The sequence below is a fragment of the Microcaecilia unicolor genome, chromosome 14 (assembly GCF_901765095.1).
Source record: "Microcaecilia unicolor chromosome 14, aMicUni1.1, whole genome shotgun sequence".
Classification (NCBI taxonomy): domain Eukaryota; kingdom Metazoa; phylum Chordata; class Amphibia; order Gymnophiona; family Siphonopidae; genus Microcaecilia; species Microcaecilia unicolor.
The window spans coordinates 43,782,916-43,809,061 of NC_044044.1; the positions used below are offsets into that span (position 1 = coordinate 43,782,916).

The 26,146-nt window shown below is 44.3% G+C and overlaps 1 protein-coding gene across 3 annotated transcripts in view; it reads right to left on the reverse strand.

The window, feature by feature from the left end:
- ARHGEF2 (Rho/Rac guanine nucleotide exchange factor 2) overlaps nucleotides 1-26,146 on the reverse strand; it is a 234,150-nt gene that overhangs the window by 64,936 nt on the left and 143,068 nt on the right. For all 3 annotated transcript variants that reach the window (XM_030187065.1, XM_030187067.1, XM_030187066.1), the window contains one exon: nucleotides 12,642-12,804. In XM_030187065.1, the coding sequence (XP_030042925.1) occupies nucleotides 12,642-12,804 (163 nt within the window). The remainder of the gene's footprint in view (nucleotides 1-12,641; nucleotides 12,805-26,146) is intronic.

The window sequence follows — 26,146 nt, forward strand, 5'->3', positions numbered from 1 at the left end:
CCCTGTTAAAGTGAGACACAGAAAAATTCTCCTTCCTTCAACATTCCAACAGGAATTTGGTGGTGGTCATGGAGCGATCAAAAACCTCTCAATTTGGTCTCCCCCTGTCCCACGGAATGTAAATTGAAAGCTGTTTTCACAAATCTAGAAACGCCCCTGGAGAAATGGAACAGCTGCCCCTGTAGACAGATGTTTCAGCTTGAAACAACAGGCACACAGTGAAGGACATGAAACAGTTGGTGTTGGAAACAGAGGCTCCCTGGCGAGAAGAACTGCAGGGCTCCCACACTCTGGAAACAGATTGGGTTTGGGATGCAAACGTGGAAAGGATTTGGGGGCTCCATATATTTCTGCCTCTTCCATTACCAGCCACTTGGAATCTGTATTGTGAACAACTTGGTCCAGGTTTAACAAAGCAGTGCAGTGAATCCTGTTACTTCCTCAAACTGCTTTGAAACAAGAGTGACAAAAAAAACCCCAAAAAACCTTCTTGCCTGCTTCTGAGGGACAGGAGTTGAGGGGACTGTTTCTGAGTCCATCTGGAATGTTCCAGGTGGCTTCATCTCTGGAGAATGACTCCAGACCTGTCCTGGGACCTTCCGTTTTCTGGTGCATTCCGGCACCTGCAGTGGCAGATCTCAACTGAAAAACAAATCCCATGATGTCCTAGGGCCAAAGCTCTAGACTCAGGAGTGGTCAAAACCTAGTCTGTGATGGTGATGATGTTACAGGTAACATCATACATACACACTATATGAACCAATCAGATACCAGGTAGCATGACGTCATCTGGAACACTTCTCTGACTAGAGAGCCGCTTAATGAAATATTAAAAATAAGGCTTCCAACTGGATCAAGATTCGCCCGACAGGGTTGCTCTAATCATGGTTTTACCCCAGTGCATGCTGGGACTTGTAGTCTTGCTTTTCTTAGGGAATGCAATGGGGAAATCAGAACAAGTCCCTGCAAACTCAGGACTGAATCAACCCTGTCCTATGAATCTGAATCCAGTTGGCAGCCTTAATTAAAAATCGTCTCAAGGCCATGTGATGCCATGCTAGGAAGCAGGTGTCTGTGGAGAGAGCTCCTGGCCCATTTTCTACCTCCCCGGGCTCAATTTTTTTTTTTTTTGGGGGGGGGGACTAGTACACGTTGTTGACAATATTCTTACTCCTTCCTAGCCCGGTCTTTATTTGTTTTTACCTACAATGGCAGCCAAGCTATCCCATAAAGACAAGGCGAAGAGCTGCAGATCTGAAGTTAAGATGGTGGAAGCGGATTCTGGAGGCGCGCCTTCTGTGAGTTCAGTGTGAGTCACTGAGATAATGGCTGAAGTTAAAACAATGATAGAAACGACTATGAAAGAACAATTAAAACAGATCTCAGACAAGACTGACTAACTAGATAGGCGTAAGATAAGGCTGTGTGCAGAATTCAGGACCTGCCAGCAGCGGGTCTCTGATTTGGAAGATCAGGCCCACTACATGGACACTGCCCAGACCAAGATACAAGCCATGATTAAAAAATTGGAGAATAAAGTGCATAAACTTTACAACCACTCCCGACAAAGTAATCTACGATGGGTAGGTTTACCGGAATCTATTACTGATGGTGAACTGCAGGGATTTCTCTAATCCTGGCTGCAGCAGAAATTACAACTGATATCGGTAGCAGTTCCGCTCTCCATGCTGAACCCCAACAGATGGAAGCCACACGACCTAGAATGCTTATTTTCAAACTATTGAATTATACTCATAAGATGCAATCTTGCATGTTATTCAGTTCCACGGTCCTATGACCTATGAAAATAATAAAATCTTATGTTTTCAAGATTTTTCGGGCAAACTAGCAGCCTACCGCAAAGAATTCATCAAGGTTTGCACCTTATTGCATAAAACAACATCTGCAATTTGCCTTACTTTTTCCAGCCTGCTGCTTGCAGCTTCATCATGGAGGCAAGGTACATTTACCTGAATCAGCCGCAACGGCACCCCAACTTGTGAAACATTTACCTACCAAATGATCAGGCTCATGACTGCAGTTTGTGAACTTGGGATGTCTCTACAATTTACTCTATTCTGAGCGGTTTTGCTGGGCAGAAGATTTCAGCATATTTTCTACAATGACACCTAAATCTTTTTCTTGAGTGCTGACCCCTAAGGTGGACCCTAGCATCAGGTAGCTATGATTCAGATTATTCTTCCCAATGTGCATCACTTTGCATTTGTCCACATTAAATTTCATCTGTCATTTGGATGCCCAGACCTCCAATTTCCTAAGGTTTTCCTGCAATTTTTCACAATTCGAATGCAATTTGACAAGTTTGAATAGTTTTGTCTCATCTGCATATTTAATCACCTCACTCGTCGTTCCGATTTCCAGATCATTAATAAAAATGTTAAATAGCACCGGACCCAGTACAGATCCCTATGGCACTCCACTCTTCACCTTCCTCCATTGAGAAAAATGGCTGTGTAACCCTACCCTCTATTTTTGTCCAATAACCAATTCCTAATCCACAACAGAACATTGCATCCTATCCCATAACTCTTTAATTTTCTCAGGAGTCTCTCATGAGGAACTTTGTCAAAAGCTTTCTGAAAATCTAGATATACATCAACTGGCTCACCTTTATCCACATGTTTATTCACGCCTTCAAAGAAATGAAGCAAACTGGTGAGGCAAGACTTCCCTTGACTTGAACCCATGCTGACTCTGTCCCATTAAACCATGTCTTTCTATGGGGTTCATTTTCAAAAGAGAAAAATGTTCAAAAAAAGTATCATAAAGCACCATTTGGACGGATTTCTTCTCAAAACGTCCAAATTGGTATTTTCAAAACCTGTTTAGCATACATCCATCTATGCATTTCGTCTGTAGTGCATCCAAATCACAAGGGGCCGTGTCAGGGGCTTTTTAAAGGTGGACTTAGGTCGGGCCTAACACTTGGACATTTTACAGCCATAATGGAACAAAACCAAAATGTCTAGGGCAAAAACTTCAACATTTTGGTCTATACCTGTTTTTCTAATGAAAACAAAACAAAAAGGTGCTGTAAATGACCAGATGACCCCCCCCTTACTCCCCCAGTGGTCACTGACCCCCCTACCACCCCCAAAAGATGTGAATAAAAACAGTACTCACCAGCCTCAGATGTTATAGCCAGGTCCATTAGAGCAGCATGCAGGTTCCTGGAGTAGTGTAGTGGTGGGTGCAGCCACAGTACACTATAGACAGGTGGACCCAGGCCCATACCTCCCCCTACCTGTTACACTTGTGGTGGATTCTTGACAAATACAAAATTTCACTTTTAATTTCACTTGATTTATCCTCAGCATTTGACGTTATCAATCACTCTCTCCTTCCTCGCCGTCTCACTGAAGTAGGTATTACTGACACTGCCTTGGCTTGGTTCTCTTCTTTCTTATTGGATCACATATTTTCTGTCACTGCTGGGTTCACAAATTCAAAACACACATCTCTACAATATGGTGTCCCCCAGGGTTCTATTCTTCCCCCCTTCTATTTAATATTTTCCTCAGTCCACTTGCTTCTCTTCTTCAAGATCTTAATGTCAACTTTTATATCTATGCAGATGACATTCTCCTGGTTTTCCCTTTTTTCTCATACCTTTCTAAAGTGCAATCTTGTCTCCACTCTGCTCTGACATGGCTTATTGATCACAGATTAGTCCTTACCCAGACAAGACCATCACATGTTGAATCACTGGCTCTTTTCCAATTCCAGCAATTCCTCTGACCCTTTTCAATCAATCTGTTCTCCTGGTCAACTCTTTTCGTTATCTGGGTGTCATACTAGACTCACAACTATCCTTTTCCCAACATATCTCTTCTGTTCTCAAATCAGGTTTCTGCTCCCTTCTTCGACTCCATTCTATTCGTTCATACTTTCACTTTGCCTCTTTACATACTCTGGTTCACGCCTTTATCATTTCCAAACTTGACTACAGTAACTCTGTACTTGCAGGATTCCCGAACTCTCAGCTAAAAAGACTCAGAATGCTTTCCGCTTTCTCTGTAGAGCTAAATGAACAGATCATATCACTCTTTGTTTCTTCGACTTTACTGGTTGCCTTTCCCCTATCGGTCTTTCTTTAAAATTCTCTGTTTGGTCCATATCACACTGGTCTCCCTTCTTTTCTTTCATCCTCGATTATTCCTTACACTCCTGCAAGATCTTTACGTTTGCTTGGTTATCACTGCTTAGTTTTTCCTACTCCGAAATCTGCACATCTAGAATCCACTCAACACTCTGCCTTTTCTTGGTCCTAAACTTTGGAATGATTTACCCCCTTCCATCAGTTCAGATTCCTCTTTAATTAAATTTAAGGTTTTACTAAAAACACACTTTTTTTCTATTGCCTTTGGTACCAACTCTCAGTAAAGTTCTATTGCTCGACTTGGGACTCTGGTACAATGGTTATTATTTAAATCATGCTTGACTTGTTTTGTATGATATCTTTCCTATCTCAATGGAATTCTGTTACTTCCATGTTTTAATTGTAAATCACTCTAGGGCGGTATAACAAGTTTTAGTAAACATAAACATACTGGTGCCCCCTTCACCTATAAGGGCTATTGAATTGGTGTACAGTTGGGGGTAGTGGGTTTTGGAGGACTCAGCAGACAAGATAAGGGAGCAACAGTGAGATGTGTATCTGGGAACATTTAAACCCTAGGGTGCCCCACTGCTCTCCTGGGATGTCTGGGATACTTAGAGGGGCATAATCGAAAGGGACGCCCAAGTTTTGTTGAGGACGTCCTCGCAAAACTTCCCGATGGAGGGGCGTGGAAACCCATAGTATCAAAACAAGATGGACGTCCATCTTTCGTTTCGATAGTACGGTCGGGAACGTCCAAATCTTGAAATTTAGGTCGTCCTTAGAGATGGTCATCCCTAGACTTGGTCGTTTCTGATTTTCGGCGATAATGGAAACCAAGGACGACCATCTCAGAAACGACCAAATGCAAGCCCTTTGGTCACAGAGGGAGCCAGCATTTGTAGTATACTGGTCCCCCTGACATGCCAGGACACCAACTGGGCACCCTAGGGGGCATGCAGTGAACTTCATAAATTGCTCCCAAGTACATAGCTCCCTTACCTTGTGTGCTGAGCCCCCCAAACCCCTCAAAACCCACTACCCACAACTGTACACCACTACCATAGCCCTTATGGGTGAAGGGGGGGCACCTAGATGTGGGTACAGTGGGTTTCTAGTGGGTTTTAGAGGACTTGCTGTTTCCTCCACAAACGTAACAGGTAGGGAGGGGATGGGCCTGGGTCTGCCTGCCTGAAGTGCACTGCACCCACTAAAACTGCTCCAGGGACCTGCATACTGCTGTGATGGAGCTGAGTATGACATCTAAGGCTGGCATAGAGGCTGGCAGGACATACTTTGAAAGATGTTTTTTGAGGGTGGGAGGGGGTTAGTGACCACTGGGGGAGTAAGGGGAGGTCATCCTCGATTCTCTCCGATGGTCATCTAGTCATTTCGGGCACCTTTTTGTGCCTTGGTTGTAAAATAGGACCAGGTAAAGTCATCCATGCTCATCAAGGACGCGCTTTTTTTTCCCCATTACGGGTCGAGGATGTCCATGTGTTAGGCACGCACAAGTCCCGCCTTCGCTATGCCTCCGATACGCCCCCTTGAACTTTGGCTGTCCCTGCGATGGAAAGCAGTTGGGGACGTCCAAAATCGGCTTTCGATTATACCGATTTTGACGACCCTGGGAGAAGGGCGCCCATCTTCCGATTTGTATCGAAAGATGGGCGTCCTTCTCTTTCAAAAATGAGCCTGATAGTCTAGTAAAAATGTTGGTCCCTCCTATATCACAATGACTTGATTTCCTACATTTTTCACTTATACGTCTTTCTTATTTTTAAATGGCCTGAAAAAATGAATGCACAAAGCACAAAACCTTGTTACAAATTGTATTTTCGAAAAAAAAAAAAAGAAAAGATAGACGTTTTGCAATTTCAAAAATGGTCATGTTTTCTATTCAGATTTGAAACATTTAGTGCAAAACGTCCAAAGTCCAACTTAGACATCATATCGAAAATGCCCCTCCACGTGTTCTGCAATTGTGTTCTTTATGATAGTTCCCACTATTTTGCCTGACACTGAAGTCAAGCTTACCGATCTGTAATTTTCCCGATCAACCCTGGAGCCCTTTTTAAAAATCAGCATTACATTGGCCACCCTCCAGTCTTCAGGTATTCTTTTATTTTAGTTACATTTGTACCCCACGCTTTCCCACTCATGGCAGGCTCAAGGTACTACGGATGATTTTAACAACAGGTTACAGATCACTGGCAGCAGATCAGCAATTTCATGTTTTGAGTTCTTTCAATACCTTGGGTGGTGATTTATCACTCTTTAACTTGTCGATTTGGCTCAGTACCTCTTCCAGGTTCACCAAGACTTCTTTCAGTTCCTCTGCATTATTGAAGCAAAGGCTAGCTAAACTTACTGCATAACAGATAAAGCTCTTTATGGATACCTGGGGGACATATAATTCTTAACTCATTTTCTTAAATGACTTGTAGATTGGGGATGGGGGGGTTGGGTCTACTGCACTATCCTACTGGAACTATTTGTGTGGGTTTTTTATGGGGGGGGGGATTGGGGGTGGGAATAGAGAAGTTAATTTTTCAGTCATGTGGGGTATATTTATACTCAGCTAGCTTTTGGAATGGGGACTCAATAGTTTGGTGGAGGTACAAGAGTCCAACTCCCCAGTTCATACTTTAAGATCTATTGTTTCAGTATTGTCTTTAGAAGTTCTTTGTTCGTTTGTTATAGGATTATGGTAGGATGCTGTCTGCTAATCCATGGGGGGTTTGGGGAGAGGGAGGTGGTGTTTTGGGGATGGGTGCTTATTATTTCTTTGTCTAAAAAATTGTATTTGGATTCTCATTCATGGTTTATTGTTGCTGTTGTAAGGTGGATTCTTCCATCTTTTTTACTGTTTTGCAAGTTAATAAAAAAAATTTTTTTTTTAAATCAAGCCTCAACTGTAAATGAAAAATGCTTTAGTGACACCAGCTTGAGGGGAACTTTTGAGAATCTCACAATCCGATCCATGGTCCAGGGCCCCTTCGCTTGATATTCTTCTCCTCCCCTCTTCGCCCCCTTCTCTGCTGAGATAATATAAACTCCTGATGTAATGTTGGTCTCTTCACCCACATTCAGTGGCTGAATGCCAAACAGGTAACGAAAGCCAGAAGGAAACCACCAAAGGTGTCCTCATTACACAGGAGATTGGTCCCATGCTTGCTTCCTGTCCTTTTAATGCAGGAATTCAGGCCTTGTCTTTATTATACAGGGGCACTCAGTTCCTGTCGTCCTTACACAGGGGAGCTCAGAAGTAGCTTAGTGCCTTACTCTTATTCTAACGACGTTTCTTGGATTCTGTCCTTATAATGCCATTCAGGCCTTGACCTCATTATGCAGCAAGAGCTTGATCCCTAGATCCCATCATTTCATATTATAGTTTCATGCACCTCTGTAAACACATCTATTTTCTGCTTTGCTTTTTCAGGTCTCCCTCACTTTTCAAGTCTTTCTTTCTTCTCCCGTATGCTCTGAATTGTCTTGTAACATTTAATCGTAGCCAAGAGCTGCTCAGCCACCTTCTAAAGTGACAAAATGGACACCAGAAAGAGGAAGTGTATGTCATCCCCTGGTGACAAAGAGGGCATGGAGAAACCCATGGTCTGACAGCTGGTAATACGATGGAAAGGTATTCGTTGACATTCCTGAAAACCACAGAGCCCGACATTCTCCATCTGCAATTTCTTCCCTGGGAGAGGCAGCCACAGCGGTTCACTCATTCTTTTCTGACTTCCTACTGACTCACAGCCGTTCCCAGCCATCGCAGCCACGCTTTAAGTTCAGAAAATATTATGTGTATAAAGAACACTCCTGAAATCAACTTTATTCACACAAAACCACTGAATTAACACATGTAAAGATCATCTACATGTTTTAAAAGTTTGAAAATAGGTTTTAAAAAACCCAAAAATGATGTAAAAATGAACAGAACATTTTTACTGCGCACGTATTAGGTCAGCAGCCTTGCGTAAAATCACTTTCCAAAAGTAAATCAAAATGCCATAGGCTCACCAGAAGGTACTGCCTTTGAAAACTTGTAAAAAAAATGTATTAAGTTAGGTCAATAAAAAAGGAATCACCTTATTTTCCTTTTTGTTTTATTTCTATTTATAGGCACACTGGGAACAGAAAAACCAGGTTCTGAATTCCCTCTTTCCCACTAGGGCCTCTATGGACTCGGAGGTCCAGTTTCCTTAAATCCATAATCAATGGTTGTACACCCAACACTGTCCCCCTCCTTTCCCCACCTCCCAATGACCTGCAGCCACTACACATTTCATCATTTATATAAAATACGTGAATGTATTGTATTGGTGAGGTGATTAAATTTGTAGATGGCACAAAACTATTCAGGTTGTTAAAACACGAGGACTGTGAGGAAATTGAAAGACTAGGCATCCAAATGGCAGATTAAATTTAATGTGGACAAATGCAAAGTGATGCACATTAGGAAGAATAATCCGAATGATAGTTACCTGATGCTAGGGTCCACCTTAGGAATCAAATCTTCTGCCCAGTGTGAGGTGGTGCACAAAAAAGCAAACAGGATGTTAGAAATTATTAAGAAAGGGATGGAAAATAAGACAAAGACTATTATAATGCCTCTGTATTGGTCCATGGTGCAACCTCACCTTGAGTATTGTGTTCAGTTCTGGTCGCTGTATCTTAAAAAAGATATAGCAGAATTAGAAAAGGTTCAAAGAAAAGCAACCAAAATGATAAAGGGGATGGAATGCCTTTCGTATGAGGAAAGGCTAAAAAGATTAGGGCTCTTCAGCTTGGAAAAGAGATGGCTGAGGGAAGATATGATTGAGGTTTTACAAAATCCTGAGCGATGTAGAACAGGTAAGAGTGAATCGATTTTTCACTCTTTCAAAAAGTACAAAGACCGGGTACACAATGAAATTAGATGGAAATACTTTTAAAACAAATAGGAGGAAATATTCTTTCCAAAACTAGTTAAGCTCTGGAACTCATATGGTAACTGCGAATACCATATCTGGATCTAAAAAAAAAAAAAGAAGGTTTGGACAAGTTCCTAGAGGAAAAGTCCATAGTCTGCTATTGAGATAGACATGGGGGAAGCCACTGCTTGCCCTGGGATTGGTAGCATGGAATGTTGCTACTATTTGGGATTCTGTAAGGTACTTGTGACCTGGATTGGCTACTGTTGGAAGCAAGATACTGGGCTAGATGAGTCATTGGCCTGACCCAGTATGGCTAGTCTTATGTTCACATCCACCCAGTCAGGTTTTCAGGATACCCATGATGAATATGCATACAGTGGAAGTAGTGCATGCAGTCTTATCTCATGCATATTCATTATGGATATCTTAAAAACCTGACTGGGTGGATGTGTTCTGAGGACTGGGTTGAGAAACCCTGCTCTACATGAAGGCACTGGCAAGGTGCTTTCCTTATAAGACTAGAAATCTATAATGCCCACCATGATATGACATCATCAGCCTTCAGAGCCAAATCTATGATGTCATCCATACCCTCACATACCCATCTGTGATCATCGAAACAAGCAGCCAGTTTCAGCGCCACCAGCTTGCGTCTCACTCTCTATTTAAGACTCTGAGTTGTTTTTTAAATTTTATTTTTCTTTGAAAGTAGTTTTTGGAACAAACAAATTAAAACAAGATTTGTTTTGGTCCAGCTCTTCCTAGTGCTGGCGATCTGTAGGAACATATCGGAACCAGTGATATGCTGCTTACACTGAACCTGTGAATCATCAGACACGGCAACATTCATCAGAATCCTGATTCTACCCATTGAACAGAATAAATAAATAAATACACATTTTTTCTCAAGAACTTCTCTTTCTACATAGCTTCCAGTAATGCATGGGGGGGGGGGGGGGGGGGGCAGCAAGAGTTTGCCCTTTTCCCCATCAGCCAGTATTAATCTATTGCTTAGGTCAGTGATTCCAAAACCTGTCCTGGAGGAACCCCTGCCAGTCAGGTTTTCAGGAAATCCATGATGAATATGTATGAGATAGATTTGCATACCAGGAGGCAGTGTATGCAAATTGATCCATGAATATTCATAAAACCTGACTGGCTGGACTTCCCCCAGGACAGATTTTGGAATCCCTGGCTTAAGGTCACTGTTGACCCTTCTGTAAACAGAAGGGTCACCAACTCACCAGGGTCAGTCTAGAGCGGCTGATCCAGTTCTGATTTTGCTCCACTGTGTGCCTATACAAGAGTCAAAATCAGGACTGGCTTGGCCTCTCCGGGTTGACCCAGGAGAGGAGGCGACCTTAATGCATAGCAATGATGTATCATACAAGTCTTCCCAGCTGCCCCTTGCACAGTATACAGTCCGTGGCCTTATCATTACTCTTTGAAATCAGTGAAATCCAAATGTCACACCAAGAAGGCTGCTGGTCCACAAGCCTGATCCTTGACTGCCTGGTTTTCCAGATATCCGCAGTGAACAATCCTCGCTGATATCAGATTTTTGGCTCAGACAACTAGGTTCACTAGCACTGCTTGGGCTCCCTGGGAGCCCAGATCTGCCCGCATCCCTCGAGGACCAGGGCTGTGAACCCTTGCCTTATATCAGACGCAGAGGGCCCAGACACATCTTTTTCCACATGATAAAAGCCAATTTCCACATCCGTGTGAAAACAAGTCAGGCAGGAATCAGTAGAGGGAAAAAGCTGCCTCTGCCCGCTAGCAGTTAGCTAATGGAAAAGATGGATTTGATTGGGGGGGGGGGGTGCATTTTCTTCCTGGCCACACTGTGTCAGAAACATGTTAATAGTGCTCTCGTGCCCACAACACAGTGCACTTACACACACACACATACACAGCAGCCACAAATCAAGAGGTCACCACATATACTTAGAATAACCCAGGAGTGTGTCTCCCTTGGGTCTGAACTCATTCCACAAAATCATGTGTGTTGAGTTTATTTAAAGCTAATATATGTACATATTTCTTAAATTATTATTTAAAGCCCCGGAAATTAAATGTGGAGAAATATGGAGTTATTCCATGTGTTAAAGAATTGTTTACAACCCTATAAGCCATGCCAGCCTGAAGCTTCCTCTGGGTGAAGGGTTCAGTCGCAATATGAAATTTGTATGACAGGATTTTCAAATCCTATGAAAATCTATAATACAATGTTAACTCCTGTGTTGCTAAGGCAACACAATAATGTCTGATCCATAATGCATGCATAATATCAAGGAGGCGGCATGGGTTTATAGTTAAGATATCTTGAACTGTGAGCCATGAGAGCTCCAGGTTCAAATCCTGACCTCCCACTGACTCCACATGATTCCACTACTGGAGTAGCCAGTCTTCTTTTCAGGATATCAGCAATGAATATGCATGAGATAGACTTGCTTGCAGTGGAGGCAGTGTATACAAAACTCTTTAATGCATATCCATAGTGGATATTCTGAAAACCAGACTAGCTAGGGTTTGGGAATCACTGCCCTAGGCAGTCACTTTAGAGCACTGTTATCTGGACTGAACGGCAGGAAACACAATAAGCAGAACAGACATGTTCACTCAGATATTGCTGAAAAAGGTTTCCAAAATACATTAAAGACTTCTCTAAAGGTCAAACACAACAGTTTCTGGACCACAATCAAGTGTCTAGTATGGAAAAAAAAATCTGCTGGCATCTTTTCCTAGATCCTCACAACTGAGCACCTCTCGGAAGCAACGCTAGAGACATGACAGACCAATGCCGGAGAACCGATGGCGTGGAGCCGAAGAAGCGAACAGCACAGGAGCAGCACCAGTAGCGAATGTACCCGAGACAACAGCCATTCACACTACATATATAGAGGACATATAGCATTATCATGACATGTCATGCATGATGGCGTGCTTTTAGCTAGCTTTCTGGAGGCAGGGGGACATGGGAAGACCCAAACAACACACAGAGAATCTCTAAATGAAACTGGAGTTCTCAGAGCCAATGCAAAGATCTGCACAGGAATGCTACACCATGTGTCAAGGAGAAAGGTGATGCCTACGCCAAGTCCGCCATATGCCGCCCTCCTTCCAGATAGGAGACTATGGGCACATGTGACCTGTGTATTTTACTGGTCTAATTTTGCAAACGTGACCAGATAGCTCAAGAATGTAGCCCTCGACTGATATCTCTCTGCCATCTTCACAGGTCTCAGACCACGTACATTTTATACAAAGTACTGTTTGCAGCAGTATTTCATTCTATTATACAATATCTCACATGGCCAGCGCACTAAGATATGCCACCTAGGGGAATATCTTCTACATTAACACGCAGTGTTCCAGGGGGAGAGGGGAGAAGGGACTGTGGGAGGCGAGAAGGGAGCGAGGAGGACGACAGAACCAGAGAAGTGGGGAGAGCAGAGAAAAGGGGGAGGAGGAGGAAGGTGCTAGTGAAGGTGGGAGAGGAAGAAAATATGGTAAAAGGGAAGGGGGAGGGTTTTGGAGCAGGTGGGAGAATACAGAAGAGGTGAGTCGGGGGACAGAAGGGTAGGGCTGGCACTTACTGGGGCAGATGAGAGCCTCCTTGGCAGTGATGCTCTTGTTACAAGCGAAGCACATGGTCATGCCAGAGATGGTGATGGTGGTGAACAGGTGTCCGTTGGTATACCGTGCATCCTTGTCTCTGGCCTCCTTCTCCCGTTCCTTCATCTTCTCTTTCTCTTTATTCTGCCAAATATGAGATAGAGTTAAAAATACAGAAATACCAATATTATAACAGTGATGCCAGCAGCGCGATGTCCCCAGAACAGGTGGCAGAGACAGTCCTGAGCCCAGGTGGTGAGCTGGGATTTGAAGCCCGACATTATTCCCAGCTCCCAGATTAGTAGGGCACACACCTGCAGTGAAATCGCTCGCTCGTGTGCCCTTCTCAGCTTCCAGCTCATTGCTAGTGGCAGGAAATCCCTGGCTCAGAGCAAGCACATCAGCAACCGTTTTAACATGTCATCTCTCTCCCTTCGCCTATGGCTCCTGGAGAAAATCTAGAACCAGTGAAGACAGGAGAAAATGTGTTTTGCATGCCCGTTGGCAGCTCCCCTGAGATTCCCACCAGTATCAATAATAGGTTAAGGAAGAGATTTAAAAAAAAAAAAAAATAGGAGATTCAGCTTTCTGTAACTCGCACATACTTTTCTAGTTATAACCATGGTAACCATCTGTCAGGGTACGAACATTTCACAGAGCATCAGTATGCCAGCGAGAGCTCTGCAGACACCCAGTGCTAGAACCTGGGGGTGAAGGCCCTCATCTGGGCAAAACCCCGAGGGTAAGTACACAATGCAAGGTCTCTATGGAGGAGTAGCCTAGTGGTTAGTGCAGTGGGCTGAGAACCTGGGGAACCAGGCTCAATTCCTACTGCAGCTCCGTCTGATCATGAGCTCTGTTTACTAAGGTGCGTTAGTGTTTTTAGCGCGTGTGCTAACAATGTAGGCGCCTATAGGGATATTGTAGGCACGTACATGGTTAATGCACGTTAAAAACATTAACCCGCCTATAATGCTGCTTATTAAACCCTTAACCCTCCACTGTCCCAGGTACAAAAAAAAAAAAAGATACCAGTACATAATTTGTAAACTGCTTGGATTGTAACCCACAGAAAGGCAGTATATCAAGTCCCATCCCCTTTATCACCATTAACCCAAAGCTGGTTAAGCTTAGCCTTCATTGACCTGTTGCTACCCCCACAAGATAGGGCAGACCAGGTATTAAACATCCTCCCTCCCCCCCCCCCCCCCCCAACAGTATTTTTACTGACTGGTGGCACCTGCTTTTCTTACTGATATCACAAGTACAAATATGTACATGCAATTGGGATTAAGCAAGGATTGGTTCAGCCTGTCCTTAGGACATGGAGCTTGTTGGTAAAACTACCCTAGGAGGGGTAGAATGTTCAGTACGTTAAAGGATAGGATATGGTGGAATAAACATGAAGCAATCAATGATGCACAACAAATAGTACATTGAGTTAAAAAAGCAACACATGACAGAGCAGAGACTAAGTGAGCAATAAGACAAACACATTGAAAGCTTTCAACTCCGATGCCAAAGGCAGACGGTGTGCTATGAATAGGGCATAGCGCAGCTCATTAAAACACTACTCCATACACCGAAGCTTTTTACTATTATGTTCAGAAACCCCTCCCCACAGGCTCTGATTAGGGCCTCATCAGATATGCAAATGAGTTTCCCAGTATGATTGGAAAAAACCCTTGTGCTGCATCTGGGGGATGACTTCTCCCACTGAAAGGTTAAAGCTTCCCCCTCCTAGGATAGCATAATGTTCATAATGATCCATTCCTAATTCTGCAAGCATTACTCTCCACAAAGCCTGGTTTAAAGCAGAATAGCACAAGCCCAGTGAGCACAGTGGCAGCTCCAGGCCTGGTCTTGGCACACAGGCCTTGGGCTCAGGAGATGCTCCAGTGGTTTCACAATACCATTAAACTAAGCATCTGTGCCTTTAAGTCAGATGCCACTTCAGTCAGTCTTGTGATGAAGGAACCTGCACCCCACCCTCCCCACCACACACACATTCTCTCTTCCTGCACAGGCCTGAAAGTCAAACTTAATATGGCACTCAACTCAAAAGCCAAAATTTGTACAAAGCTCAGGATGTGTTTTACCTGTAGGTCATATCAGGCTGTGTGCTGCCACCCTTAGGCATTCTACCATCTGGTGATATGAGAACACACCCCAAGTTGGCAATTAATTTAACCAGTTAGAAGGGGGATAAAAGAGATGTGACCTAGAAATCCTTCAGCATAGTCACACATAGATAGGCAACCTGACCTGGGTATGGTGGGTTCCAACTGGAATTTTAAAAAACATAAACCCAGCCGGTTTATGTTTGGAAGAATTATCTAAAGAGGAGGCGAGTGAGTCAGTGTATTTGTCAAAACTCAGTGGCTCGCACATGCCAGCTTCAATCTGTGATAGAATTAATTCCCTTCCTCCCCCATCTCTCACACCCCTGGCCAAGGAAAGAAAACAGCAATTTGATTATTTCAACCTAGGTGGGAGCCTAGAGTGGATGGAGCCACAAAGCCCAGCAGCTGCTGTGTGCCAGCTTCTGCAGGTGTGGGTTCACTACCCACCATGGCATGTTGGACACCCCCCCTCCTCACCAGCCTTGCTTAACAACACAAAGGTTCAAAAATGCTGCTTTTAAAAGAGGTCTTTCCATCTCAGATAAGCTCCTTTTGAGTACACCTAGTGCTACAGAAGTCAAACACCCAATAGAAGAAAAACAACTTTTATCTTGTGAAGGATTTATTAAGGATGCTTGTAGGAGGAGGGACACAGGGGGACATACTCACCTCTGGGGGTTGTGCCTGTAGCATGGCAGATGCTGAAGAAAATGGCACCTTGGGAAAGGGTGTTCTCAAAACTGCTTTCCTTTTCTGGGCTCACATGCTTGTAGATACACAAAGCAACTGAAAAGCACAGTGTGCCCCCCCCCCCTCTCCCATTTACTTGGCACCCTGGTTAATTTCCCTGCTTTTAAACCCTGCCCATGAGGAACTGGGCACCTCCAGGAAAGGGAACCCCACATCACACTGATATTGACATTCAAACTAAAACTTCATATTTTTATAACATTCTCCACCTTTATCAGTTATTATTAGATCCATAATTAGCCAGGGTACATGGAAGAACACATTAATCCTGCCATGTGGTACTGTGTTGAAGGTCATGGGTGGAGAGAGAGGTTTTTTTCCATGGCATCCTGAAACTCTCTCCAAAGTCGAGGCCAGCTTTGTGGTAGCAGGTGCTCATCTTTTAACAAAGTTTAGCTTTTAACTATGGTAGCCTTTCGTGGTCCTGAAATGAGACTAAAAAACAAAACAGCGAAGATGACTTTAAGTAAATGGATGACGCTCCAGATAAAAATCCAATATTTATTGATCGATGAGCAAGACTCGACACAGCTGTGTTTCGGCTCCCAGGGCCTGCATCAGGAGTCTTTTGCGATCAGAGAAATCAATTCTTGTATTTGTCATACAATTGTTGATCTTACATCAGAATGAAATAGTGCTCTTGAAGGCTTTCTAATCTCAAGCGTAGACCCAGATCGGGTCTACACTTGAGACTCCTGATGCAGGCCCTGTGAGCGGAAACACAGCTTTGTCAAGTCTTGTTCATCGATCAATAAATATTGGATTTTTATCTGGAGCGTCGTCCATTTACTTAAAGTCATCTTTGCTGTTTTATTTTTTATTTATATTTCTTCAAAGACTTGCTTCTTCTGTTTTTGCATCCTGAAATGAGACTGACATATTTGCATTCTCAAAGGGGGGGGGGGTGTAAGAAAAAGGTGATACCAGGTTCTGGGATAGAGGAGAGAGGGGCAGAGGTTTGAAACAAGCTCACCTGGACTCTACCAGGCATCGGGCTTTCTTTCTTTGCAGCTCCTTCTTTATGGAATTCTTTGCCACTTCCTATCTGAGCTGAGTGGTCCCTTAAATCCTAGCTGTTTCATGTTGCACTTGCTCCTCCCTAGGTTGATTGAGATTCTATACTACCTTTTGCTTTCTGTTTTTGTCCTCTTTCCCTTTCTATGTTTTATTCTTCTCTGTCTGCATTTTTTAGATTTTAGTTTGGTATGAATGGAATTTATACTTTCCTGTCTAATTTTTGTTGTTCCTTTACTCCTAATTTGTTTGTATTTCTTAGATTATAAACCGCTTTGATTTGCAAGTTATCAAAAGCAGTATAGCAAATGTGAATAAACAAACATTGGCCATAGGATTTGGGGGGGGGGGGGGGGGGGGGCAGATTCTGCACTTTTTCAGGACCTACTTGATGACAAGGAATATTCAAGAAAGAAAGGCTGAATTTTTCAGAAAAGTTCATTCTCTTACAAAATATCATGTCACAGATGTCAGTATAACATAACACGACTGCTCCATTAGCTATATCCGCACAAACACACACACAGAGGTGCAAATATACACAAATATGTATGTGTGTATATATATATATATATATACAGGCCAAACAACAGCTCGTCTTTCTGAACATCGGGAAACATTATTACAGTATGACCTCAAATGCACTTGAAATTAAACCTTTTTTAAGCTTAATTCCAGACCTATAATCTTGTTTTCACAGAGACACATTCCTGCCTTACGCCCTTTCCTAGCTCACAGCTCATCACCCAGCTAACCACTAATTTGGAGTTTGCAGGAACTTCTTGTCTTTAGATTCCTAAAAACCCATAGAGAATCCAGAAAAACTGCATGACCCTCACGGGGAGGGACAGAGAGGAGGAGAGACCGAACAAAGCCCTCTCTGTGTTAGGAGCCCAGGCCTCCCGCGACTCCTGAAAAAACACAGAAAGAGATCCCAGGGGTCAGTAAACATAACTAGGACAGAATAAACTTCTCTCAGCTCACTAAAGATGTACATAAAGCAGAATAAAGACCTTTATTTATTGTACAAAGAGAACCCCAGGGCAGAATTAAACCTCCCTATAAAGTACAGGGATCTGAATGGTTAAAAAAGCTGACAGACAACAGGCTAAACTAGGTCCAGATATTCAGGGTCGGGCTTAATCCAGGTAAAGGTGGGAGACAGGGGACATGATGGAAATATTTAAATACATCTGTGGCATTAATGCATAGGAGGAGATTCTCTTTCAATTGAAAGGAAGTTCTGGAATGAAAGGGACATAGGATGAAGTTAAAAGGTTCTAGGCTCAGGAGTAATCCAAGGAAACACTTTTTTACAGAAAAGGTGGAAGATATGTGGAACAGCCTCCCAGTAGAGGTTGTGGAGACAAAGACTTTGATTTCAAGAAAACATGGGACAAGCACATAGACCTGCCAAGTCACCTACATTTAGCAGGAAACTCCTGCTTTCATGGGTCATCTGGAGAAGTATCCTATTGGTTAATGAAGTGGACTTTGATCCTGGGGAACTGGGTTTGATTCCCAGTGCAGCTTCTTATGACTCTGGACAAATCACTTAACCCTCCATTGCACCAGGCACAAATAAATACCTCTATATACTATGTAAACTGCTCCCATTCTCATATCCCACACTCCCACTAGGGAGTGAAGATTTCCTGCTCAGTAGCCTCCCCCCCCCCCCCCCCCCCCCCCCCCCACATCGGCAGCAGCAGATGTGTTAATAAGACAACATCTCCTGCTGCCACAAAATCTCACAGCTGTTATCATGAGACTGGTCCCAGGACAGCAGGAGAAGATAAGTACATAAGCATCGCCATGCTGGGACAGATCAAGGGTCCATCGAGCCCAGCACCCTGTCACCGACAGCGGCCAAAAGAACAAGCAATTTGTCCCGCCCATCCTAGAAATACTGTATTATTCCCTCGTCCATTCAATAACATTCTATGGCTTTTTCCTCCAGGAAGCCGTCCAACCCTTTTTTGAAGTTCGCCAAGTTAACTGCCTTAACTACCTTTTCCGGCAGCGAATTCCAGAGTTTAACTACGCGTTCAATGAAGAAAAATGTCCTCCAATTCATTTTAAATTTACCACACTGCAGCTTCATTGCATGCCCCCTTGTCCTAGTATTTTTGGAAAGCGTAAACAGACGCTCCACATTGACCCGTTCTATTCCACTTATTATCTTATAGACCTCTATCATATCTCCCCTCAGCCACCTTTTCACCAAGCTGAAGAGCCCCAGCCTCTTCAGCCTATCCTGATAGGGAAGTCGTCCCATCCCCTGTATCATCTTTGTCGCCCTTCTCTGCACATTTTCCAATTCCACTATGTCTTTTTTGAGGTGTGGCGACCAGAATTGAACACAATACTCGAGGTGCAGTCGCACCATGGAGCGATGCAACAGCAGAATAATATCCTTATTTTTGTTTTCAATCCCTTTCCTTATGATACCCATCTCCTACTGCCCTAAGGGGGAAAGGCTGCCAAATTCAGGTCTGTCAGGGGGTGGAGCCAGAAGGTAGAGTGGGGTAGGGCTAAGTGGACGGCTATGGCTGGGAGGTGTGGCTGGGCAGAGTGGGTGGGGCGTAAGATCTCCTTCTGAAAGATCAAGTCTCTTGGCAGCTCTGAGTGCACAGGATTTCTTAGGGAGAGGAGGAGATAACGGATGGTGTGGCTAGACAGACTGCATGGGCCAAATGGCCTTTTTCTGCCGTCATGTTTCTATGTTTCCACCCCAGCACTGAATACCTGGGACTTTCACAGCCACAAGGTATCCAGATTTGGCTGATAGTGCTGGAAAACACATGCTATCTGGGCAAGTTAATACCACTGTTTCTGTGCCACTACTTTCCCGGAGAGTTATGTGATCGACGGTGCCTGAATAACTTCTGGGTCTGATCCGGCTCCGTCCCTGGATCACCCCAGTACTAACTGGTGTGTCCTGGCGGTCAGAGCAGCTGATCAGAGAGTTCAGTGAGTATCGCTGAATATCTACTCCAGACTCGCACAGCAGAAAAGCTTCTCCTGTCTAGAGCACCGAATATCAACCCCAAAATGTTTAATAAACCTGTAGAGAGGTGGTGGCCTAGTGGTTAAAGCAGTTGGTTGAGACCCAGGGAAGCCAGGGTTCAAATCCCACCTCTGTCACTGATACTTATGACCTTTGGCAAATCACTTTATCTCCCACTGAAATTGTAAGCTCTCTAGAGCAAGAACTTATCTGTACAGTGCAAGTACAATGCACAAGGGAGGGTAAAGATTAAATGTTTAATAAACCCATGAAAAATGGTAAATATCTGCATGTTTAATAAACCTGTGTGCAGGAGAGGGAAAGATTGAATGTTTAATAAACCTGTGTGCAGGGGAGAGTAAAGATTTGAATGTTTAATAAACCCATGAGAAAGGGAGGGTAAATATCTGCATGTTTTATAAACCCATGTGCAGGAGAGAGTAAAGATTCAATCTAATATAATAAAACGCACCGTGAACGTTCTGAAGACAACGTTCTGTGAAGCCGGAAGCTTGAAGCCGGAAGCCTGAAGCCCTGAAGCCTGAAGCCTTGAAGCCATCTGACGTCACTCCCAGGCTGAGGCTGAAGGGTTCGTGGATTCGTGGTGTGAAGCCTTCAAGCCAGCCAGCCGTCTCTGCCCCGCCCTCGCGACAAAACAAACAAATCCGGAAGCGAAACGTCAGGGAAGGAGGCGGCGCTCCCGACGTCTAGCCTTCCCTTCGCTGTGTTCCGCCTTAAAAAGAAGGCGGAACACAGCAAAGGGAAAGCTAGACGTCGGGAGCGCCGCCTCCTTCCCTGACGCTTCGTTGCCGGAACCACAGAGGTAAATTGAAAAAGAAGAAAAAAAAAACCAAAACGATGCATGGATGCGAAGGGGGGGGGGGGAGAAGAGGGCGGGCCAGGCTGGGACATGGGAGAGAGAGTAGCATGGATGCGACGGGGGGGGGGGCATGGAAGGGCGAGAGGGGACTTGCTGGAAAAGGATGAATGGAGGCGGCAGGGGACAGAGGAGCATGGATGGGTATGGATTGGGAGGGCAGGGCACAGGGAGAGAGGGGAATTACTGGAAATGGATGAAGGGAGGGGGCTGGGGACAGAGGAGCATGGATGGGCATGGATTGGGAGGGCAGGACTCAGGGAGAGAGGGAAATTGCTGGATAGGGAAAAATGGAGGGGCCAGGTGACAGATGAGCATGGATGGGCATGGATTGGAAGGGCAGGACTCAGGGAGAAGGGAATTGCTGGATAGGGATGAATGGAGGGGACAGATGGGCATGGATGGATATGGATTGCAGAGCAGGCCTCAGGCAGAGAGGGGAAATGCTGGATAGGGAAAAATGGAGGGGCCAGGTGACAGAGGAGCATGGATGGGCATGGATTGGAAGGGCAGGACTCAGGGAGAGGGGAATTGCTGGATAGGGATGAATGGAGGGGACAGATGGGCATGGATGGATATGGATTGCAAAGCAGGCCTCAGGCAGAGAGGGGAAATGCTGGATAGGGAAAAATGGAGGGGCCAGGTGACAGAGGAGCATGGATGGGCATGGATTGGAAGGGCAGGACTCAGGGAGAGGGGAATTGCTGGATAGGGATGAATGGAGGGGACAGATGGGCATGGATGGATATGCATTGCAGAGCAGGCCTCAGGCAGAGAGGGGAAATGCTGGATAGGGAAAAATGGAGGGGCCAGGTGACAGAGGAGCATGGATGGGCATGGATTGGAAGGGCAGGACTCAGGGAGAGGGGAATTGCTGGATAGGGATGAATGGAGGGGACAGATGGGCATGGATGGATATGGATTGCAGAGCAGGCCTCAGGCAGAGAGGGGAAATGCTGGATAGGGAAAAATGGAGGGGCCAGGTGACAGAGGAGCATGGATGGGCATGGATTGGGAGGGCAGGGCTCAGGGACAGAGGGGAATTGCTGGAAAAGGATGAATGGAGGGGGCAGGGGACAGATGGCCACTTTCACTCTGACTCTCAAACACTCACTCTCACATACACTCTCCCAAACATACACACTCAGAGGAAAACCTTGCTAGCGCCCGTTTCATTTGTGTCAGAAACGGGCCTTTTTTACTAGTGTTTAATAAACCCGTGTGCAGGAGAGGGTAAAGATTTGAATGTTTAATAAACCCGTGTGAAGGGGAGGGTAAGGATTTGAATGTTTACAATGTTCCCGTAATAAGCCATATGGGAACAGATTAATGGGAACATTGAACATTAAAGGGTTAATAAACCATCAGCAGGGGAGAGTAAAGATTGAATGTTTAATTCCCCATGTGCAGGGAAGGGTAAATGTCTCTATATACAGTAAACACAGACAAGGTCAAGATGGAACTCACTGACCCATTACAAGGTATCAGAGCCAAGGAAACTCTTTGTTCCTCTCTCTTCACTGGAATGAATCAATGGTTCATCTAGTTAAAATGTTATGTTAAGGTTGGTGGTGCGAGGAAAGGACCGAGTTATGCTGCTCTGAGAGGTTCTGAGACATGTTTAATGGCTGTAGTCCTCTTAGATAAATACTGAAAAGGAAAACCAACAAATTAAAAAAAAAATCAATCAGGACATCAGAACAGAGCATCATACGATTTAGGGAAGAGGCACAGAGTCCCTCAACTCCAGCATGCCAGTGAGTGCTCAGCCTGTCCACAGACTCCACTCTGTTGAGCTCTGGAAGAGTACGAAAGATAGAAGGGTAGACTAGACCCAGAGGACACAAGACGTTGGCTGTTCCTGAAAGGCAGAACTTAAGCCACTAGATCTAGACCCTGGAGAATCAAGAAATAAAAAACCTCACCAGGGTTTTTATCAGGTCCCTGGATTCCTATCAGATCACTTGACTGAGTGCCTGAACGAGTGTCCTAATGGAAGGGGGGTCATTGTGCACAGTGAACACCCTAAGAAGCTGACATAATGTTGGCAAGGTACAAAATTCATTTATAATTTAGGAGATCTACACAAGACAACTCCAGAATCTATGTAGTTAGGTTTCCCAGCAAAGCAGAGCAACCCAACATCTGCCACAATGGACAGGTTGGGCCAGACCTTTTACCCCTCACTAAATCTATGGGATTTTAGTTCCAATTATATTCTCCAAAACTGAAGATAAACCAAGGACTGTCCCTGGTGACCTAGAGCCAGCTAGTACCTCTGTTTCAGAGGATGGGGTTACAAGAGGTGAAAATTTCTCACCTTGTTTTTACCAGTTCAACACCCTGTGGCTGGCAGTAACAGGGTGAGTCAGATACTGAGGAAAACCTGCTCGATCCAGGGCACAAGTGCCCTGTACATTACACATTTCATCTTTATAGTCAACAGTGTATCTAAGCGGTCTACAGTTAAACATGGGGTGGGGGGGGGGGGGGGGGGGGGGGTGGGGAGAAGAACTGAGAATAGGGTAGGAAGAAAAGTTATAATGGAAAGGGATTTGATATACCAGCTTTCTGTGGTTACACATTATATACAGGTACTTTTTCTGTTCCTAGTGGGCCTACAATCTAATTTTTTTGTACCTGCCGCAGTGGAAGGTTAAATGACTTGCCTGAATCACAAGGAGCTGTAGTGGGAATTGGACCTGGTTCCGCTGGTTCTTAGGCCACTGCACTAACCATTAGGCTATTCCTCCACTCAATGGTGGCTACTAACAGTATTACTAAAAATCGATAGAACAGGAGAGCAAATAATACACATTAACACACAGCCTAATACAGGCCATCCTCAGAGCAACAGACTATATTGGGGGGAGGGGAGTGGCCATTTATTTATTTATTGGGATTTATTAACCGCCTTTATGAAGAAATTCACCCAAGGCGGTGCTCCCCATGTTTCATATTTTCAATAAGTATTTTGAATAAGCCCCTGCTGTATGCATGTACAATATGTATTTATACATTTTTGGGGCTTGTAATGCCTATTTTTCTGTTTTGTTGAGGTTTTTTTAATTGTTTTTTTTATATTAACTTCTTTTTTTTTGGGGGGGGGGGGGGGGGGGGGGTCTTTCGCTTTTCTCAGTAATTTTTCTATCTCATTTCATTTTTTAATAGATGTCAGTTGCCCTGGAGTTCGTTGCTGCAAGGATACACTCTATATGAATATAAACTAATCTAGAAATGCCCGTTCGCCTTGTGAAGTCTGTAAACCAATATACAGGGCCTTGCTGAACATGGTTCCGCTTTCTTTTGTTTTCTGCAACTTTGGGATTACAGTTCTCCTCTCCTCCCCACTAGAAAAACTTTACAAGTAGGTAGACTTCAAAAACTGAGGTGATGGAAGGCAGCCATAATGTGAAACAGTGTGGTAGGAATCAAATATATAGAGAGATGAATTTAGTCTCTGGGACCACCCAGATTGCTTCAAACTAGTTTCCTCCTGCCTAAAGTCAAACTGAAAAGAATCTATAGCACAGCAGTGGAAGATCCTCAAGGACAAAAATTTCCAAAGACATTTCTTCCCTTCTCCCTTCTTCTGAAGTGTCCCTGTCTGCCTAAACCTGGCATTCTACTACTACTACTACTACTACTATTTAGCATTTCTATAGCGCTACAAGGCATACGCAGCGCTGCACAAACATAGAAGAAAGACAGTCCCTGCTCAAAGAGCTTACAATCTAATAGACAAAAAATAAAGTAATCAAATCAATTAATGTGGACGGGAAGGAAGAGAGGAGGGTAGGTGGAGGCGAGTGGTTACAAGTGGTTACGAGTCAAAAGCAATGTTAAAGAGGTGGGCTTTCAGTCTAGATTTAAAGGTGGCCAAGGATGGGGCAAGACGTAGGGGCTCAGGAAGTTTATTCCAGGCGTAGGGTGCAGCGAGACAGAAGGCGCGAAGTCTGGAGTTGGCAGTAGTGGAGAAGGGAACAGATAAGAAGGATTTATCCATGGAGCGGAGTGCACGGGAAGGGGTGTAGGGAAGGACGAGTGTGGAGAGCAGCAGAGTGAGTACATTTATAGGTTAGTAGAAGAAGTTTGAACAGGATGCGAAAACGGATAGGGAGCCAGTGAAGGGTCTTGAGGAGAGGGGTAGTATGAGTAAAGCGACCCTGGCGGAAGACGAGACGGGCAGCAGAGTTTTGAACCGACTGGAGAGGGGAGAGGTGACTAAGTGGGAGGCCAGCAAAAAGCAGATTGCAGTAGTCTAAACGAGAGGTGACAAGGGTGTGGATGAGGGTTTTGGTAGAGTGCTCGGAAAGAAAGGGGCGGATTTTACGGATGTTGTAAAGAAAGAAACGACAGGTCTTGGCAATCTGCTGGATATGAGCAGAGAAGGAGAGAGAAGAGTCAAAGATGACCCCAAGGTTTCGAGCTGAGGAGACAGGGAGAATGAGAGAGCCATCAACAGAAATAGAAAACGGGGGGAGCGGGGAGGTGGGTTTGGGGGGGAAAATGAGAAGCTCGTTTTGGTCATATTTAATTTCAGGTGGCGTTGAGACATCCAGACAGCAATGTCAGACAAGCACGCTGAAACCCTGGCCTCTTCCCAAGTTAAGATCAACGGCCAACACGCATTATAAATAATCCAGTGTTAGCGATTAGTTTGTCGTAGGAAGACTAATGCAGCTTTAATCTCCTCCACTTCAGATCTGGCCTTGTTAGTGTATTTTTTCTTTAAACAATATCATTCATGTACAGTATTTGCTTTTTCTGTCTGCATACTGGGGTATTTCATAACATTTCCAAAAACATGCCAATCAGCATCTTTCATAAAACAGAAACCTAGAACAATCCCCGACAGTGCGCAAATTTACACCTGTTCCGAGGCGGGGGCACACAGTGTCCTCAATGCAGGTACAGGGGTATTGACTTAATATACCGCTTACCGAGGTGATGTTCTAAGCGGTTTACAATCTAAAATAGAGTGAAAAGGAGCACCAATATTGCTAGGAGAGCATAAAAGAGAGAGAGAGAGAATAAATAAATAAATAATACCTCAAAGCCAATATGATTACTGAAGTGAAAAAAACTCTAGATGAAGGGTCTAAAGTTCCATTCACTTTATTAAATAAAAAAAAAGTCTTTAAAGCAGACCTAAATCTGAAATAAGAAAACTCGTTACATAAGTCAGGAGGTAATGCATTCCATAACAAAGGAGAAATGAAGAAAAGGGCTGAATCTGTGTAAACTCAAAATGAGACCGGAATACAGAAGGGATAGAAAGTCAGGACTCAAAAGCAGAACCTGGGAGGGGTGGGGGGATGTGTGGAGCAATAAGGGAAGACAAGTAGTCTGGGGCAGAACCAAAACAAAATTATGGTGCTCATTTTCAAAGCACATAGACTTACAAAGTTACGTGGAGGGGCATAATCGAACGGGGCGCCCAAGTTTTCCCGAAGACATCCTCATAAGACATCCCGGCAAAGGGGCAGAGAAACCCGTATTATCGAAACAAGATGGGTGTCCATCTTTCGTTTCGATAATACGGTCAGGGATGTCCAAATCTCAACACTTAGGTCGACCTTAGAGATGGTCGTCCCCGGTTTTTGGCGATAATGGAAACTGAGGACGCCCATCTCAGAAACGACCAAATCCAAGCCATTCGTAGTGCATTTGTCCCCCTCACATGCCAGGATACCAACCGGGCACCCTAGG